The sequence below is a fragment of the Schistocerca cancellata genome, chromosome 9 (assembly GCF_023864275.1).
Source record: "Schistocerca cancellata isolate TAMUIC-IGC-003103 chromosome 9, iqSchCanc2.1, whole genome shotgun sequence".
Classification (NCBI taxonomy): domain Eukaryota; kingdom Metazoa; phylum Arthropoda; class Insecta; order Orthoptera; family Acrididae; genus Schistocerca; species Schistocerca cancellata.
In genome coordinates, this window is record NC_064634.1 from 511128599 (window position 1) to 511147257 (window position 18659).

At 37.6% G+C, this 18659-nt stretch overlaps 1 protein-coding gene across 3 annotated transcripts in view; it reads right to left on the reverse strand.

Moving 5' to 3' along the window:
* Positions 1-18659, reverse strand: part of LOC126101111 (choline/ethanolamine kinase) — a 200436-nt gene that overhangs the window by 11480 nt on the left and 170297 nt on the right. For 2 of the 3 annotated variants that reach the window (XM_049911788.1, XM_049911787.1), the window contains exons 3-6: positions 14383-14611; positions 9993-10126; positions 8803-8919; positions 6953-7220 (exon numbers count right to left, since the gene is read on the reverse strand). In XM_049911788.1, coding sequence (XP_049767745.1) covers positions 6953-7220; positions 8803-8919; positions 9993-10126; positions 14383-14611 — 748 coding nt within the window. Of the gene's footprint in view, positions 1-1581; positions 1717-6952; positions 7221-8802; positions 8920-9992; positions 10127-14382; positions 14612-18659 lie in introns of those variants that run through there. The other variant, XM_049911789.1, reaches the window with a different exon arrangement.

An 18659-nucleotide genomic window follows, 5' to 3' on the forward strand; every position in this document is an offset into this window, starting at 1 on the left:
ACTAAAAAGGTCTGGTTCAAAATGACAAACTGATGGCAATCAGACTAGCCAATAATGTTCTTTAATGTTTGTCTTAGAATTTTAACATAAGGAGAACCATCAAGTTTAAGTTTAAATTCCAGATGTGAATAAAAAATGAAACTAATTATGATATTTTTGTGAGGAAAAGGTCAGTACCAGACAGACTGCACAACATCCTACATTTTTCACACATCCGTACAAGTTCCATATCCTTGGAATGAATAATATAATATGTTTTGCATACTGTACCATTGTAGGCATGTTTAAAATATTAACTGAATTCCAAAATTACAAATATAATTCTCTCTTCTCATGAGTTGTATCAACATGCTCATGGTGATTCTTTGAAACATAAATTATTATTGTTGATTCTATTTTGTAAAACTCACATATAGGAAGAAAAATGTTAATGTAGGATGCTATGCACATCGAATTTTACTTCTTTAGTATTTGTGATATATGCTCCCATTAGTGGAGAGAGAGTTGGTTAAGCCTTAGCAATATATAAAACAATACATTAATAGGAATACACCATACATCATGATAGTGTCAGTGTTATCTGTAATGTACAGTACATTAAATCAGCAAATAATCTGATGGCAGGAAATGAACATAAAAAGCAAATCAACTGACAGTTTCTTTTCTTAATTTTTATCCATAGAAGGTTTAAAATGAGTGACTAGTTTTGTAGTAAAAAGATAATGTGAATGTTCCAGTGCAAGTGAATATTGATACAGACCAAGTAGAGGATTCAAAAGAAAATGAATAATGTGAGATAGGCAGTGCCAGCCTGAAACAAATTCAGTGTTTTTTAGAAATGAGTACCTTTTGGAAACAATGTCAGTTTGCTCATGGAGTTTTTTTTTGAGAATATGAATAGTGGAAGAAAAATATGATACATAGCAAAAAGTATTTTGTTTAAAATAATACATTTTTCTGTGATCCATGCAGCATTAATTAAAGATGTGTATTCACAATTTGAGCCCAAACAAAAAATGCTATGTGTATTTTAAAAAATCTTGATTGAATTTTGGTACACTATAACACGTGACTGAGCATTATAATATGTTGTTTTCTTGCAAACAAAAGCAAATTCTAAATAAAAACAGAAAGGTTTTGCCTGTCCCCCTTCTTATATGATAAAAATCTAAGCACTGGAGGTTTCCCGCAAAATGTCTGCTAACATGGATCAGAAAAATTTGTTTGTAAAATAAATTTCATTGCGAATTATACTGAACTTTGTGAAATGTGATGTTAACACTTGCACAGTTTTAGATGGAATGCTCGTAAGTGGCAGTAAATGATGTCTGCAGTAAACTGCACTTTGAGAGAGAGTGAGAAACACACATACGTCAATAGCAGAGGAGTGTCTTAATTAAAGCTTTATGAAACACGTACACACAGCACAAGATTTTTTTTTCCACAGCTACATGAAAATGTTTAATTATGAAGCAAGAATGAAAGCACTATGTAATAATTATATGGGAATCCCTGTCATGAAAATAAACCTGTGAGAAGTGTGCTATTTTCCAGAACATGAGGTCCGCAACCCGGTTCAGATACTCCACTTTAATTGTTAGAATGTTCTCATAATTTTACTGTTCTGGCCAGTTGATGGTCGCTCTGCTGCAGTCTCAAGAAGGTGGGACAACAGCAGGGTCAGTCGCTCAGTCGATTCACTCAGCGAACACCCAACTGGGAAATGGAAGAACACAAAAATACCACAAGACGAATCAAGACAGGTGTCTTGGATCATCGATTCTCAGCCATTAAACAAGAGATTGCTGCCCAGTCTACACAAGCCTGGAAGAAACATGATTAATGGTTGTTTCCCTCTTGCTGTGCACTGGTTGATGATTGAACTGTTTCATTCAAAAAAAATTCTGACTGAACAGTAAAGACAACAAGTCATGACGATTCATATTTACCAATAGATTTGTAATGCACATTCTTTTCAAATTTCAGGCTCTCCAATTAATGTTCTCATGCTACAAAAATGACAACACATTAAGATCTTGATAGCACTTGTGTTACTTCTTTATGTACTGATCATACAAAAGGGTATCTCCAATGTGCATCGAGTTAGTAGTAGTAGTAGTAGTAGTAGTAGTAGTAGTAGCTGCAGCAGCAGCAGCAGCAGCAGCAGCAGCAGCAGCAGCAGCAGGGACGGGGTGGTGGTGGTGGTGGTTGTAATTTGTTTTGGTTCATATTGAATCATACTCTCATACTCAGTGTGGTGGAACTCACACTTGAAGCAAAGTTCTTTCCCATCTCTGGAAAGCAGGTTGGTTATAACTTCAGCAGCCATTGATTTAGATAGAGTGGCTAAGGTATGAGAGATGTAGATGTAGAGATCAGCAGTTAATACTGGAAAAAGTACTTTATGATTAATAAAACTATAAAAGAAAACATACAATAGGCTCAAATCAGGAAAACATGAAAATTTTGTCCTAGGCCTCTCACAGCAAAATCATGTATCTGGAAACTGCATATGATTTAACTCCTAGATATGTGACTAAGTGATGTTACATATTAATGACTTAAGTTACTGATTGCACTCACATTTGTTTAATACATAAATTATAAATTCCTTACACAAAGCTCTCAAGATGCAAACTAACCTCACATCCACAGAAAGATCTGCAATCCACCAGCTAAAAACTGTTAGCGAACTTATAATGCAAAGGCTCCAGCACTGTCATCTTGAATTGCAAAGATTACTTGGCTGAAGGACTGTGCCAGCTGTCAGATTTACCCACATACAAACCCTGCCACAGTGACTCCTTTACAGAAATACAGTAGTCTCTCCAGTCTCTTCTCAAATCATTAGGCCCATCCCAGAACCTCTCCTGGGAATCTCTCTCTCTCTCTCTCTCTCTCTCTCTCTCTCTCTCTCCCCCCCCCCCCTTTCCCCCCCCCCCTCAACCCCACCTTCCTGCACTCCTACCTTCTATATACTTCCTGAAAAGTCCATAGAACCCAACCACATAGGACACCCCATTGCGGCCAGTTACTGTGCCCCAATGAGAGGATTTCTGCTTCCATGGACAAACATCTTCACGTATTACCTGCAACCTTCCATCCTATTTAAAAGATGTAAACCATTTCCTCCACCGATTCTCCACAGTTCCTGTTCCTTCACCACATGGTGCCCTGCTGGTCACTATTAATGCCACCTCCCTTTACACTAACACCCTCATGCCCATGGTCTTTACCACTATTTAACACTACCTTTCCAAACTAACAACCTCCTTCCTAGTCGCGATGACCAACTATATCCTCACCCACAATTACTTCTCTTTTGAAGGCATTACCTACAAATCTGGGGTTGGCTATGGGCACACACATGGCACTGCCCTATGCCAATATATTTATGGCCTTCTCGAGGAATCTTTCCTAAACACCCGGAATCCTAAGCCCCTCACCTGGTTCAGATTCACTGCGGACATCTTCGTGATTTGGATTGAGAGTGAGGACACCACCACCACCACCACCACCACCACCACCACCACCACCACCTACTCCAGTCCGGTCACAAACATCACCTATCTCATCAAAGGCAGGGCTACCTGTGAAACCAGTCATTTGATCTACAAGCTAAACTGCAACCACTGTGCTGCATCCACATGAACATGACAACCAACAAGCTGTCCGTCCGCTTGATCCGCCTGAATGGCCGCTGACAAACTGTGGCCAAAAAGCAACTAGACCACCCTACTGGGTGAGCAAACCACCCAACATAACATTCTCCATTGCAATGACTGCTTCACAGCCTGTGCCATCTGGATCGTTCCCACTAACACCAGCTTTTCTGAACTGCACAGGTGGGAACTCTCCCTCTTCCAGTAGCCCTCCTGTCCTCCCACTTTATTAGTCATTGTCTTCAACCACCCAGCCTCTGCCCTGTTTCCATTCCAGAACTACTCAGCCCACAGCCCTCTATTCCACCAACGCACCCAGTCTTTTTACTTCTCTTCTTTTCCGCTATCCCCCCCCCCCCCCCACCACTCTCTCTCTCTCTCTCTCTCTCTCTCTCTCTCTCTCTCTCTCTCTCTCTCTCTCTTCCCCCCCCCCCCCCACCCACACACACTCCACACACATTGTTTAATTCTTGACTGACCTCTCCACCTCGTCTCTGCACAGTCCTGCAGCAGCACTTTAATGATCACCATGTACATCAATTCCTGTGAAATGAACACAGTTCTGTTTTTGTGTATCCGCTGTCCATTACAAATATTAATTTTAAGTAATGACAAAACATTATTATGCAGCATGAGAGCAACAATTTTGTTCGTACATAATCTTTCTACATAAGTATTTACTTTCATTAATTAATGCAATGTACAATGCATTTCTTTTTCCTGTGCATTACATTAATCTATTGGCAAAAATAACTCTTGAGCAAGTCTAGTTTCTTCGTTTTTCATTTAACGTGTGATATCCCCATCTCTAATTATTGTAAGTAAGTTAAAAGTTCTTACCTGAATATACTTTTTGATTACCTGAAAGTTACACTGAGTATAACTTAAGGCAGAAAAATTATGAGCTGACTGCTGTGTGAATGAAGATTCAGATTTGATTGATAAAACTGAATTTATGATGCTTGTTATATAGTACTAAGCATCTGAAGTTTCTATGTATTATGAATTCATATGTGACAATGAAATTTAATTTGCATTTTTACAATATTAAGAGTCTAAATATCAACATATCTACATAGTAGTCAGCTCTAAGTGATATAAATATGTTATTAAAATTGTTTATCCCCTTCACTATTATTTAAAACAAATTAACATATTCTACTGCTTTATAGTATCCAGACAGATAAATCTATTGTTAGTCTTCCTGTTTCACCCCAGCCAATAATCAACAGTAATCACCATCCTTTGAAGAGGACTAAAGTCAAATCTGCTTTTTCTGTGAAATACATGATACAAATTTTTCTGTGGTGATAATGTAATTGGTTAAAATCTTGTCTTTTTCGCACATTATTGCACCCAAGTTAGAACATGGCTAGAGGCAACATAGGCATGTTCCTTCAGGCTGAAATGAATCCATATCATGTGAAAGTAAATGTATGATCATGTTGCAATGGCTCTGATTTACATTAGTCATATGCTAGCGAAGTAAACAAAGAAAACAACTCAGGATGAACTAAAACAAAAAAAGCTGGCATGGGATTAGGCACAATTATAATAATTATATGAACAAAAAATGAATTATGAATTTTAACAAAACGTGTGCTTTATAGAAAATGCATTCCACAAATAAACAGAAAATATTCCTGAAATGCTCTCCATGTCAAATGCATTGTCAATGTATGGTCCACAATGCTGTTTACAAGGTAATCATATAGAAACATTAGTGACTTAGTTTATTAAGTGTTTCACAAATAAAAGCATCTATACCACTATTAAAGTTTCTTTACTTATTACAAGTATCTTTTTAAAGTATTTATTTACTTGTTATAAATAAAGAAAATTTTAATAGTAATCCCGATGGTTTTATTCGCAAAACATTCATTCACAGTGGTGATGGAAGGAAATTCATTTCCTTTATTAATAATCTTGTAAAGTAATAAAGAAAAGTGGATAACATTGTTCTGACATGAAAGAAAAGTCATTTTTACACTAGACTGGTTTCTTCATGGCCTTAAAATATTTATGGAGCTAGAACATTCAGATCATGGAAATGTTTGAATGTGTTACAGACAGTGCCATGTTATCGTACTGGATGTAAAATGCAGAAGTGTCATAACAAACTAAACAGATTTAGCTGAAGACCTTACTATGAAAGCTCTGACAATGAGCAGTCTACTCAGTGTGACAGTCCAACCACATTTTTACACCACAATATCCAATAAGTTGCCATAGATTAAGTACTAGTAGCTGAAGTTAGTGGCATATTTTATCAAGATTTCTGGCAGATACGTTCATAATCAAAACCATTTCTGGAGAGACTTATCTCCATTCTGCATAGTGTCTATGTTGTCAATTATTATTGTTGTTGCCAGGATCAGTGAGAGAATGGATTCACTGATGGTAGAAATATGTCTTCATTTTATTGTTCTATCCTTCCTTTGGTATTAACTAATGGAAATTCAGTATTTGATAGAGTTACAGCAGTTTAGCATTAGATATCAATGTTCTATTTTAGCAGCTATTTTAGCAGCTATTTTATAGGCACTGAACTCAAGTGTCAGTGGTACTACATGAAATCCAGGCATCAAAAGGCCATGAAAGTCTTGCAAAGTAAATAGAAAATGGTATTTTCAGCAGTGCTATATTAAGCCAACTATCTCAATAAAAATGAACACTAGTAAAGATCTAACAGACAGCTCTCTCTATTACTCCCGACATATGTCTTAGTCCTAGTTTTATCTCCCCATGGCTACCCCCGTCAGAGGTTCGAGTCCTCCCTCGGGCATGGGTGTGTATGTCGTCCTTAGAATAAGTTAGTTTAAGTTAGATTAAATAGTGTGTAAGCTTAGGGACTGATGGCCTCAGCAGTTTGGTCCCATAAAGACCTTACCACAAATTTCCAATTTTCCTATATTTATCACAAATTTTTCTTTGTGGAACGGAAAGTGAACGTTTAATCAGCTTACAATATAAGAAATTCCAGAACATATAAATTTTGGAGACTCTGCTTCTCTGACTGTCTAAAACAATTTGCAGTGTCATTCATCGTAGAAGCAAATTTTACATCTGTGTAACTCATGAGTGTAGGTTCCATTCATTGTGTTATAATACTGTTTTGGCACTTTGTGTTACAATGCACACTCATATTCCACATTCATATTACTGCTCAAGAGGGAGACTTTGGCATATTAAAAACCACCAATATGTTGCTGTAGGCAGTGTGGAATGCATTTTAACATTTTGCCTTATGCCCAGACACCAAACTATTTACACATGCCAGAATTACTTACCTGCTGCTCTGGGCTGGGATAGTGGCTGTAATTGACTGAAAAGAATGGATGAGTAGGATATGTATAATCATACACCCATTCAATGAAGTGGTTAGCCAAATCAAAACCGCGGTAGTTGTACGAGCAGTACTCGAAATCTATCAGCACCAGACGTGGTGTGCTGAGAGCCTGTTGGTCAGTGAGGTTGTGGTTGTACAACAGAATATTGCCTTCCTGCATGTCGTTGTGGCAGAATACTACTGGAGACTGCAGCTTCTTCAGGAAAGACCTGCACACAGGAAATAACACAGTTGCAGGTCATGTTCAAGTAAGAGTCACTTGATAAAACAATTACAACAGGCAGACATTAGCTTCTTATCTCCATTTTCCCTTTCTAAGAATGGTACTACTTTACATGTCAAAGGCAATCAATGCGCAGAAGCTTTCACAGAATAGTCTGCTCCCTACAGAAACACCATTAATGTGGAAAATTTCAAAAGCAGATACTCAGTGACAGTTTTTAAAAGCAACAGTTACTACAATCAAAACACAACCTTTATAGTTTTTATGTTACTGTACAATTTTCCATATGTTTTGTGCTGTGTTGTGTCAAGTTGTCCCACACCTAATCGACAATTTATACAAGCGAAACAAATTACTAATATAACAAACAATGGAAAATCCAGGGTGTAATGTAACAATATACTAATACAACAGAAGTTTAATAATACCACATGGCAACCACTGGACTGATGTAATTTATTTCACATGCTCCTATCAGAGGACAGAATTAGGATTCATCTGTGCATATGGCATCAGTAATGCATTTCTACACTGACAGAGGATACAATTTAGAATGTAGAAGGTTCAGTTTAACAAATGCTGTATACAGCTCTTTCTTTCATCTACATCTACAACTACATAGATACTCCACAAGCCACCATAGGGTGTGTGGCAGAGGGTACCATGTACCACTAATAGTCATTCCCTCCCCTGTTCCACTCGCAAATAGAGCAAGGGAAAAACAACTGTCTATATGCTTTCATACAAGTCCTAATTTCTTGTATCTATCTTCGTAGTCCTTGCGCACAATGTCTGTTGGCAGTAGTAGAATCGTTCAGCAGTCAGCTTCAAATGACAGTCCTCTAAATTTTCTCAATAGTGGTCGTCGAAAAGAATGTCACCTTGCCTCCAGGGACGAACATTGTGTGACAACAAGGGTACGTAGATAAAAGAGTCACTGACAGACTCAGAAAGGATTCACTAATCACAGTTCACCACTATACCCCATGACCAATATGAGCAAAGCAACACAGCTTTCCAATGCGGGACTGAGTGCACTGTTAGCTGCAGACATTCTTTTGAGTATTGTTTAAAAAAATCACCACAAAAAACCAAAGCCCACTGCAAAAATGAATCAGAAGTTGAGCAGCAGACGTTATTGTCATCCACAGAGCAATACAACAATGGTGACCAAATATAAGTGTGACAGCTCTCGTACTCTGGTCAGTTATTACTGCAGCAGCTCTATGTGAACAATCTTCTGTCAATCACTTTGTTATTCTGACCCAGGTATAAGCAATTTTACTAGTATCGCAATGTGTAGTTGACTCAGATGCTTCACAAATCAACACAAAATGTAAAATTTTTCTTTGTGTTAAAAATCCACATGTGCACAGTCTTTTCCCTCACTTACTGTAAACAGTGAAATATTTTAACCACCATATGACATTTGCTTTAGACAAAAATTTATCATTGTTAAAGAACAGCAATGGTTATTTAAGAAAAAATATAGAAACACACTCCTAACTTCACTGTTTACATCCTACTGATGGCAATTAAAAAAAATTGAGATGTGAATGTGGACTTACATCAACCACTTGACTTCAGATCCTAGGTTGTACTTTTGGATTTTATTGATGTAGGAAAGAACCTCAGGTTGAGCACCTTCAACCTCCACCAAAATTGCCTCTGCACTCTGTGTCCACCTGTAACAGATATATACTCTGTAACAATAGCACCCTCCAAGTATATCAATGCAAGAATTATTAAGAAGGCCTAGATAAAACTTTTCAAAGTGATACAAATATCCATAATACATACAGGGTGAGTCAGGAGGAAAGATACATGCTTTGAAGGGTGATAGTATTAGTGATTCTGAACAAAAATACTTCTTCATATGGACGTATGCCCTGTTCCGAATAGTTTCCAAGATAGAACACATTTAATATCACTTTTGTATGTTTTTCTTGAATAACTCTAAAACTGCACCGTCCAGAAAAAACTTCTCCAGTACAAAATTAAACTATATTAAATTTCCTACAAAAAAGGTCCTATTCATTTTTTTCTCTAGAACTAATGGATTGTGTGAAGAGGGTGCGAGAACATTGAAAAACTCTTTCGACACGCATGCACTATAGCTTACGTAGTTTTTGTAGGCCATTTTGACGTAGCATATTGAGGTAACAAGTCGAGACTAACAGTTTGATACGGGACACTTGTGGTCTATCAAGTTGGGAAACTACCTCAAATTGGCCTACAAAAACTATGTAAGCTACAGTGCATGTGTGTGGAGCGAGTTTTTCCAACATTTTCATGCTCTCTCTTTGCACAAACCATTAGTTCTAGAGGAAAAAATGAATAGGACCTTTTTTGTAGGAAATTTAATATAGTTTAATTTTGTACTATAACATGTTTTGCTGAAGGGTGCAGTTTTCGAGTTATTCAAGAAAAACGTATAAAAGTGATATTAAATGTGTTCTATCTTGGAAACTATTCAGAATAAGGCATATGTCCATATGAAGTGTATTGTTCAGAATCACTAATACCATCACCCCTCAAAGCACGTACCTTTCCTCCCGACTCACCCTGTATATTCAGGATGTCACTGCAGAATAAAGACTGGGGAAAGACTGTCTCAGAGAAACAGTAGCTTTAGTAGCCAGGTCCAAAGCTCCTACTTTTCTTCCCCATAAAGTTATTTAAAACCAATTTGATATCCTCTCAGTTAATTTTAAAACATATGTAAGTAATATTAAGACAAAAACCTCAATAAACTTACCTATCCATAGTGTCCCAAAGCCAGCGTGGTTCCTTGCTTATTGGTACATTCATCCTGTGAATTTGTGCCATGCGCTCGGCTATCAGTGGGCTCAATTTGGTATCTGCCATCTCTCTGGTTTTCAATGCCCGTGCCTAGCAAGACATTCGAATTTTGATTATTACTTACATAGAATGTTAAAAAGTCAGCTCTCTTTTAAAAGAAAAGCATTTATTTGGTTTCTACAGTGCTTTCCTGTAGTGTACTATAAATCCTGGTTATGGTCTGATTAGTCCTTTCTCTCATATGTCAAATAAATTGTGTGCTGGTGTTTTAAATGAATAATAGTAACTAGGCCTACTTACAACTCTGTCGATAGAACAGAAATGGTTCTCATTTAAAGCTGTGGCTTTATAACAGTGACTACTGCAGAGCAGTGTCATTATTAAGTAAAATAATGGATCAGTTCATCAAGTGACTTCTAGGGTATGTTTAAGGGGATATGGAATCATCACGGTGTGCCACAGGGATCTAAATTGGGACCACTTCTTTTCCTTGTACACATAAATGACTTACCAGGAAATATAGATGTAAAGACATATATGTATGCAGATGACACAACTTTTCTATCTGTAAACCATGTACTTGATAACCTTGTAAGTGATATGAAATTGGCAAAAGAAAATGCAACATCATGGTTTAATGCCAATGGTCTGCTATTAAATGAGGAAAAGACTCAGAATATGTGGTTCAGTCTATCAAAGACTACAAAAATAGAAAAACAAAAGGCAAAGTTTTTAGGTATCGTACTTGACAACAGTCTAACATGGAACTCTCATGTTGATCACATAGTGGTTAGGTTGTCAAGAGTTATATATTTGTTGAAGAGACTGATGTGCTGTGTGACATATAAGTATGTAAGGACAGCGTACTTTGCCTTTTTTCAATCTGTTTTAAGTTATGGGTTAATACTCTGGGGAAACAGCAGAAAAATAAATGAAATTATGGTGATCCAAAAGAAAGCAATCAGAGTAATGGCTAAGGTAGATAATAGAACACATTGTAAACCATTGTTCATTAAATATAGAATTTTAACAGTAATTAATTTATATATTCTTGACAGTGTTAACTACATACTTGCTGAACTATCTAATTTAAGTGTAACAAATGAAAGGCATGGCTACTATACAAGAATGTGTACTTCTCTGCTGTTGCCACAAAATAGATTAGCTAAAACTAACAATAGTCATAAGTATATGGCAATTAAAATATATAACAAATTGTCTAAAAATGGGTCAATCAAGCCTGACAAATTATTTAAAGACAATATTCATAACTTCTTGTTAACTAATCCATTCTATTCATTAGAAGAATTTTTAGAAATGCCCAATAACAACTTAAATATGTAAAAATTTATTTTATAAAATTAATAGGTTAAGTGAACTGACGAAGTCTATTGCATGTAATAATGCTGAATGACTAATAAAGAATCTGAATCATATTGTCAGTGAAAATAGTCAATTTTTTGTCTTAAAATATTCTATGAGACTTCCTCTTTAATATTATGTATTGCTTTTTGTTGTACTACAATCCTAATCATATTAATTTACTGGCTTTCCAAAGTAGTGTGCTAAGTTTTTCTCCCTGTCATGGTCAACTGGAGATCTGTTAGTCTTTTATTGTGATTTCAAGACTGCTAGTTTCCAGTGATTAATTTGTGTTACGACACATATCCCCAGCTACACTGTTTTCCAGCTTTGAAAAGATGCTCTCGTCTGTTTGCATATACCTTTAATTTCGTTGTTTATTAACATGTGGTGAATACACATTTTTGTGTGAAGATGGCAATGGCTAGTGGAAAAGTGTTCAAAAAATGTGTGAACTAGTAGAAAAAAGTGAAGAACAGTTTACACTCAATAGGAAACATTGTTTCAATGACCCTTGAAAATCTGACATGTACAACTATGCATTAGGCTTTGCAGCTCAGGATGTAGCACACAAAACTATGTGTGAAGCTGTAGATGAAGCAATAAAAGAAAATGAAAATTCATGTGACCCCACAGTAGCTTTCAATGGTACGCAGCAGAAGTGGGGTCTTACCTCCAACAATGGCATTGTTACAGCTACAAGTGTTGACCCTGGAAAGGTGATTGATATGACTATTGTGCCAAAATACTATTGCTCAACTAATAAACTGAATAACGAACATAGTGATAAGTGTAGAGCAAATTACCCAAGTAACAGTGGTGGTACTAAGGTTTCTGGAGTAAAGACGCTGTGTGATCATGCTTCTCAGTGGTATAATGTATGTTTTCTATATTATTTGGGGGATGGTGATTCAAAAGCCTTCGAACATGTTATGGAAATCAAGCCATATGGAAACAATGTTGAGATACAGAAGCTTCAGTGCATGGGGCACATTCAGAAGACTGGAAGCTACACTTAGACGTCTGAATGTGACAGTGAAAGGAAAAATGCTAAGTGATGGTAAAAAATTAGATGGTAAAGGGAGGTTGACTGATGCTGGAATAGCATTTATTCAGAACTAGCAATCCAACAAAATACTAATGATGCACACACTATGAGGAAAGCTGTATGGGTCCTGTTTTTCCACATTACTTCTACAAATGAGCACCGTAGTCTCAGATTATATCCTGATGATCAGAACAGTTGGTGTAAATATAATAGGGGATGAACAACAAGAGAAGATTACAATCATTACCACTGTTTACAAGCAGTTGTAATGTAGGAAATTAAACTAATCTTCAGGAATCTGTCCAATATAAACCTCCCGAAGAAATGTCTTCATGGTAGAACACAGAACCCTAATGAAAGTGTGAACAGTGTAACATGGCGTTGTCTCCCAAAAACCATGTTTATGGGTATTAACACACATCATTTTGGTGGATATGATTCTGTGCCATCATTTAACCAAGGTAACATAACAAAATGACAGATTCTTGAGTACTAGGAATTCCTGTTGGTTCCCTTTTCTCATCTTTTACTGAAGATGGAACTATCAAATTTTCTTCAAGTGCTTGGACAGCTAATGTGTATGTACTGAAACAATATTACGTTGATTACTTGCAAAATACAAAAATAAAAAAAAATACAGGCAATAATATGAAGAACTGTTTTGAAAAGTGCAACTCAGAGGAAAAAATTAATATTCAAGTCTCTGAACAAGATATTACAATATTATTGTTTAAACATTGCCAGGATACATATGAGCATAAACTGTAAAAATATTAACTCTCTAGCTAATATAGATTCTGAGAAGAGGTACCTTATGTCACATACAATTTTACATTGCAAAGATGTCAATTCCACATCCCCTTAAAGTTTTGCAGAACACCATTCAGCAGCAGTATGACTGCTGTGACACACAAAATAATACAATGTTAATAATACACTGCTAATTTAATTGTCTTAATATGACAGAATTGTCAACCTATTCAGTAACAGGTTTTGTGAAAGCTTAGATGAAGTGAAAAGTTAGGAATAGATTTATCACTTTTCAATTGCCTAGTGGTAGTACTTGAGTTCTGCGTCCTGTAAGTAAGTACTGACCAGCTACTCTGTGTGTCTGTAATTTTATACATTTCTCAACTGAATTTGAGGTACAATAAAGTAATTGCTATGTACAGTTTATATACATTCACCATTCAGTAAGATGGAGGTTAGTGGCCAGTTTAGTGCAATGGTCCCAAATTGGCAATGGCAAAATTTGAGGATCATAAAAATTCAACAGCATTCAGTTGGAGGCAGCTTGTGGTATTAGACGTTCTAATACAAAAGTCTCTGATCTGATAGTAAAGTGTATTCATTAATGTGGTAACATAGTCTCTAATATTCCTTTGTGTCTAAAGCTAAAGAAACACTAAAATGCAGCAGTAGCTGTCACCATGACAACAATCTCTTTGCACTACAAGAGTAATTTGTATGACAAATCTTTTCAAATAATTGTGCAAAAGTCTACTGTCTATTTGAATATTAATCCTTTGGACATATTTTAGATATTGAGTTTGAGTGGTAGCTAAAACACTGATAAAAATAATGTGGAAGTACAGTTTTAATACTTTGACCCAACAGTGATGGCAGCAATGAAGCAATAGTTGTGTTAGTACCAGATGTGCTTAACCTACGATCACAACGATTATTAAGGAAGACAATATTTGGGTACTAGTGATGGTATTGATAGAATTGCCAGCAATAAGGCTGGTTAGTCTGTGCTCTACACTCACAGAAGAGGGACAATGGTAACAATCTTTGCATTTGTTTCTGAGATCAGTGTGAATACACCACCATGTAGAATACAGCCTCCAACAACAGAATTGTTTTTGGAGAGTGGTGTGGAACTCTGTTCACATGTGTGGCAAAGGTTTCAAACAATTGAGAGGCAGAAGCTCACCGGTATGTATTCCTCAATGCGGCCTCCAGGGAAGATGCCGTGCAGCTTGGGCCCCAAGCGGCGCTCCGAAAGCAATGTGAATATCACAGACTCGGTGACGAGTGCCTCAAGAGCGCGCTCGCCGTGGGTCTGCCCGTAGATGCGCAATAGTACCTGCGATGGCTCACTGCCCTTGGGCCGTGTGTCCGTAGGCAGGGCGACGTGGAACAGCCAGTTGCTTAGGCCGCCACTGCAAACAGATGAATAACCACACATAACAAAAACTACAGTCTAGTGTCAGCCATGAAGGAGCATGCACCACTGTATAAACAGGCCCTTCTGCCAGATCATTGCTGTATAAATACAATAATTTACAGAAGGAAATCATTTGGGGGGAAGAAATAGAAACATGTTTCTTGAAATCATAATGATGTTAGCAGAATGACCTGGTGACAGTAAAGCACACTTACTGTGGCAATGTCAATCATTACTTTCTGCTGTCTGATATTGAATACTGTAATAGGAAAAAACTGGAACTATCAGATATTGGGGGAGCCTACAGAGCATCCGATACACTAATCACAACAGCAAAGTATTTCTATCAATCACGGTAAAAACAGTGCATGCTACTGGTGTAATTTTCACTGTTGGCGCTTTGTGTCTGATCTGTATCGGCAAATTATGAGCAGTACTGTCATGAACAAATGCATTTGTTAGAAAATCTATTCACTTCTCCACGTAATTGTCGTTTCCTTATAAACAGTCTCCATGAGGTTGCATTAGCTTATCCAAACTCTGTTCAGGGAAGTTAAACAGTTGATAACTACCTTCTTCGTTGCATCATCTTGGAAGCCTTGTCCGGCATGCCATTGTTTCAAGTGCAGCATGTCGGGATTGAAGGGTTGGTGGCCGAAGGTTCCAACGGAAATCCTGTACGAGTAACTGATCTCAGTATGGGTAGAGTGTTGTCGTGGAGGAGACTACTCCTAGCAATGGTTTCCCACTACGTCAATTTTTGGTAGCGTATCTCAGTCTCTTGAGTGTTTCGCAGGCCGCAGATGTGGGCTGTAACTGCTGATCCAAGATCCATGAAATCAGCCACATAGATGCGCAATCCATCCCATAAACAATAGCCATTATTGTAAGACTCGAGTAAAGAGGCGTTCATTTTTCGATTTCGGCGAAGTTGGAATGAGCCACAGCTTTTACTCTTGTTTAGATTATGCCGCCATATCCGTGACAACGTGAGGAAATAAATAATTTCCATCCATGTAAGTAGCAGGACAAAACGCTCGTCCACTTTGCTTTCTTTGCTCTTTGTGTGGTTTGTACGCAGTTTCAGCAAACACTTTGCACACAATTTGCAATATCTGTGCTTTCCCGTGACAGTCGTGCAAATAGTGATACTACCAACATGACTCCACTTTTTACAGGATGTCAGCGTCCGAATTTTATTATTATTATTATTATTATAACGTGTGGGCACACAAAAGAAGATGTTTAGTGTCCAAACTAAATTTCCCACGAGACGTGTGCGATTGGAGTATCGTATTACAGCACGCACATCACAACTATAATTGTGGGAGCAACAAGTTTGGATGATAATGTTGTCCGCTTTCCCTAGACCCCCACTGTCGGGTTACTACTGTACTGAACACAACAGGCGAACCCAATTCACAGACAGCGCTGCATTCGTACAACTTGTTCTGAGCATACATACCGTATTATAAGCAAACTGCCTTTACTTCTCGAATATAGCTTATTTTAGACGATAAACCCTTTACCTAAGATTGTAAAACCATGTTACAAAACTAAGTTCTTTTACTTCTGCACAAGGCTTTTTGCACAGTTTTGTCAACCACATTACCAGTTACATCGAAAATTTAAGGATTCGTGTTATCAGACAGCCTGCATGCTTCTTTTTCTGATAAACTACGCAATAATCAGTATTTAATTCCCGGTGGGCTTATGGTGTTTATCATTTTCGTCTTAGCAGCAAATACTGTCCAATATTATTGTTGTTCGTTATTTATTGTACCGAATACGTGTTAGCTAGGAATGCACTGTTATCTTCTGTCTATTGCGTCAATTTCGTCACTCGACGTCCTCTGCGTGTTTCACTGGCGTTCGCTCTGTTAGTGATCCTAAAAATTCTGAGTAAATTTCCTGCCCAAACTGATGCGTGAAGACGAATATGATATGGCTTTGTAACGAGTTATGTGACTTCGCTAAGTGTTGTGAAAGCGTTGGTGGACGAGCAACTAACGTGTCAATGAAGTTCGCAGTTCTCGACATGATGTAACAGACGTTGATGTTACGGAACTGAGGCAAATATTGTACTGTTGCAAAACATTATTCTTGTTCTAATAGATCGTGTGTGTGTGTGTGTGTGTGTGTGTGTGTGTGTGTGTGTGTTTTCCCCGTGCTCGGAATTTAACAGCGACTTTCTGCTCGACAACAGCTTACCGATAAGCTTAGTGTTATCGTACGGCAACGCTGACACGACCAACGACAAACACGCCATCAACAGCATGGCGGCGAAAATACGGCAATTACGCATATACCACTTGAAGAATGAAGAGAATGAGTGGCGATAGAGCTTGCTGGAAAGAAATGGACATCCTGAGGGAATAATTTTCTGTCAGGCATTTCTATGGTCTCACACAGGCGGCTGCAGAACCTGGAGACGACGGGAAGCAACCATGGCAATGGGGTTTACCTCGTTAGGACTGCAGCCTCTCGTCATAAAGTGGCTAACAGTTTGTGAAAACGCGAATAATGGCATTTCAAGCCCCCTTAACATGTTCTACTCAGTCTCAGCCATTTACTCCTCACTGCAAACTTTTTAAGTCAAATAAAAAATACAATGTTTTAACTACATTAATATCCGTTAATGATACATGAGAGTAGGGGTTCCTAAACTACTTTTCGTCGCGCCCCCTCTGAAACATAAATTATCCCCCTCCCCGGCCACTACTTTTCTTTTCCTTCCTTCCTCAACCCATCTCGCACTTTTTGTAACATGATATCTATTTAATTCAGTCCAGCTATGAATTATAACAATAACAATAGTAATAATTTTTCGAGCACAAGAGTTAAATTTTTTATAATTTTTTATAATTACCATAGATTTGTACTATTCACTGGTGGTGAAAGTTAACATTTATAACAAGTTTATAAATAACCGCAGTTGCGTTTGCAGTTATTGAAATGGAGCAAATATGTGTCTTTCACTACGTACACATTTCTTTAAAAATTAGCTCGCAAATTAGTTACTTAAAGTGTAACTGTTTCCCTCCATGTTGCTTTCAATTCGTTTGGAATGTTTTAATATTTGAAGTATCATGACGTACAAATGACGACAGAACAATAGTCGACATTTAAACGCCAATTTAAAAACTGTTACATCCAATCTGATCATCCAAAAAGGAAATAAACAAGAATAAAAACGCACACGGATCAAAATTCTCAACTTTCGCGATATTTGCAGATTTAGTGTGACGCGTGTGCTTGAACTTGTGAAGAAAGCAGATCCAGACCGAGTTCGGTCTTTGAAACAGCGGCTCGCAGATCCCCTTCCAGCTGGCGCCGAGAGCGTTGTTTGGACGCTCATGCGTTCACCGCCGCCGTCTACCATCATGGTGTAGATGGTCACATTCTGACCGAACTACGTTACCATTACAAATAAATATTTCATTGCGGTCAAGACTGCTTTGACTGCGTCTTTCAGCAGTTTATTGACTTCCGGTTGCACTACTATAGAAATCAATGTGTGAATTTTACAGAAGGACAAACAGCACACAGTCTTCCCATGAAACTCCTTTCAGTTTCAGTAAATTCTGTCATCCCGTCGGTACAGACGCCAACACAATTTGCTCATAACAGATTACCACCGAAAATAAATTCACCTGTAGTCCTCCCTTCCAGAATTTATAAAACATAGTCCCCGAGCATTTCATTTTCATAGCAGCAGCATACAAAAACACGAAGCTGGAAAATATTTCCGATATCAATACTGTCATCAAGTTGCAGGACGAGTTTTGTGATATCGTGAAGACTCGGTACCAATTGATTTTTCATCATCTGAGAGGTATCGACTTCACTCTCGCCAAACCTTTCTCCATGCAAGATGTCGCACATTTTGACAGGAAGAATTATTTTCTCACGAGTAATGTATAATCATTTGCAATTAAGTACTTAGGACACATCTACGGATTCCCTTGGGGCTTTCTTAGAGACATATCTGTTTTGTGACGAATCTGGCATTTCCTTTAAGTTGTTGCTCATCACGCTTAGAA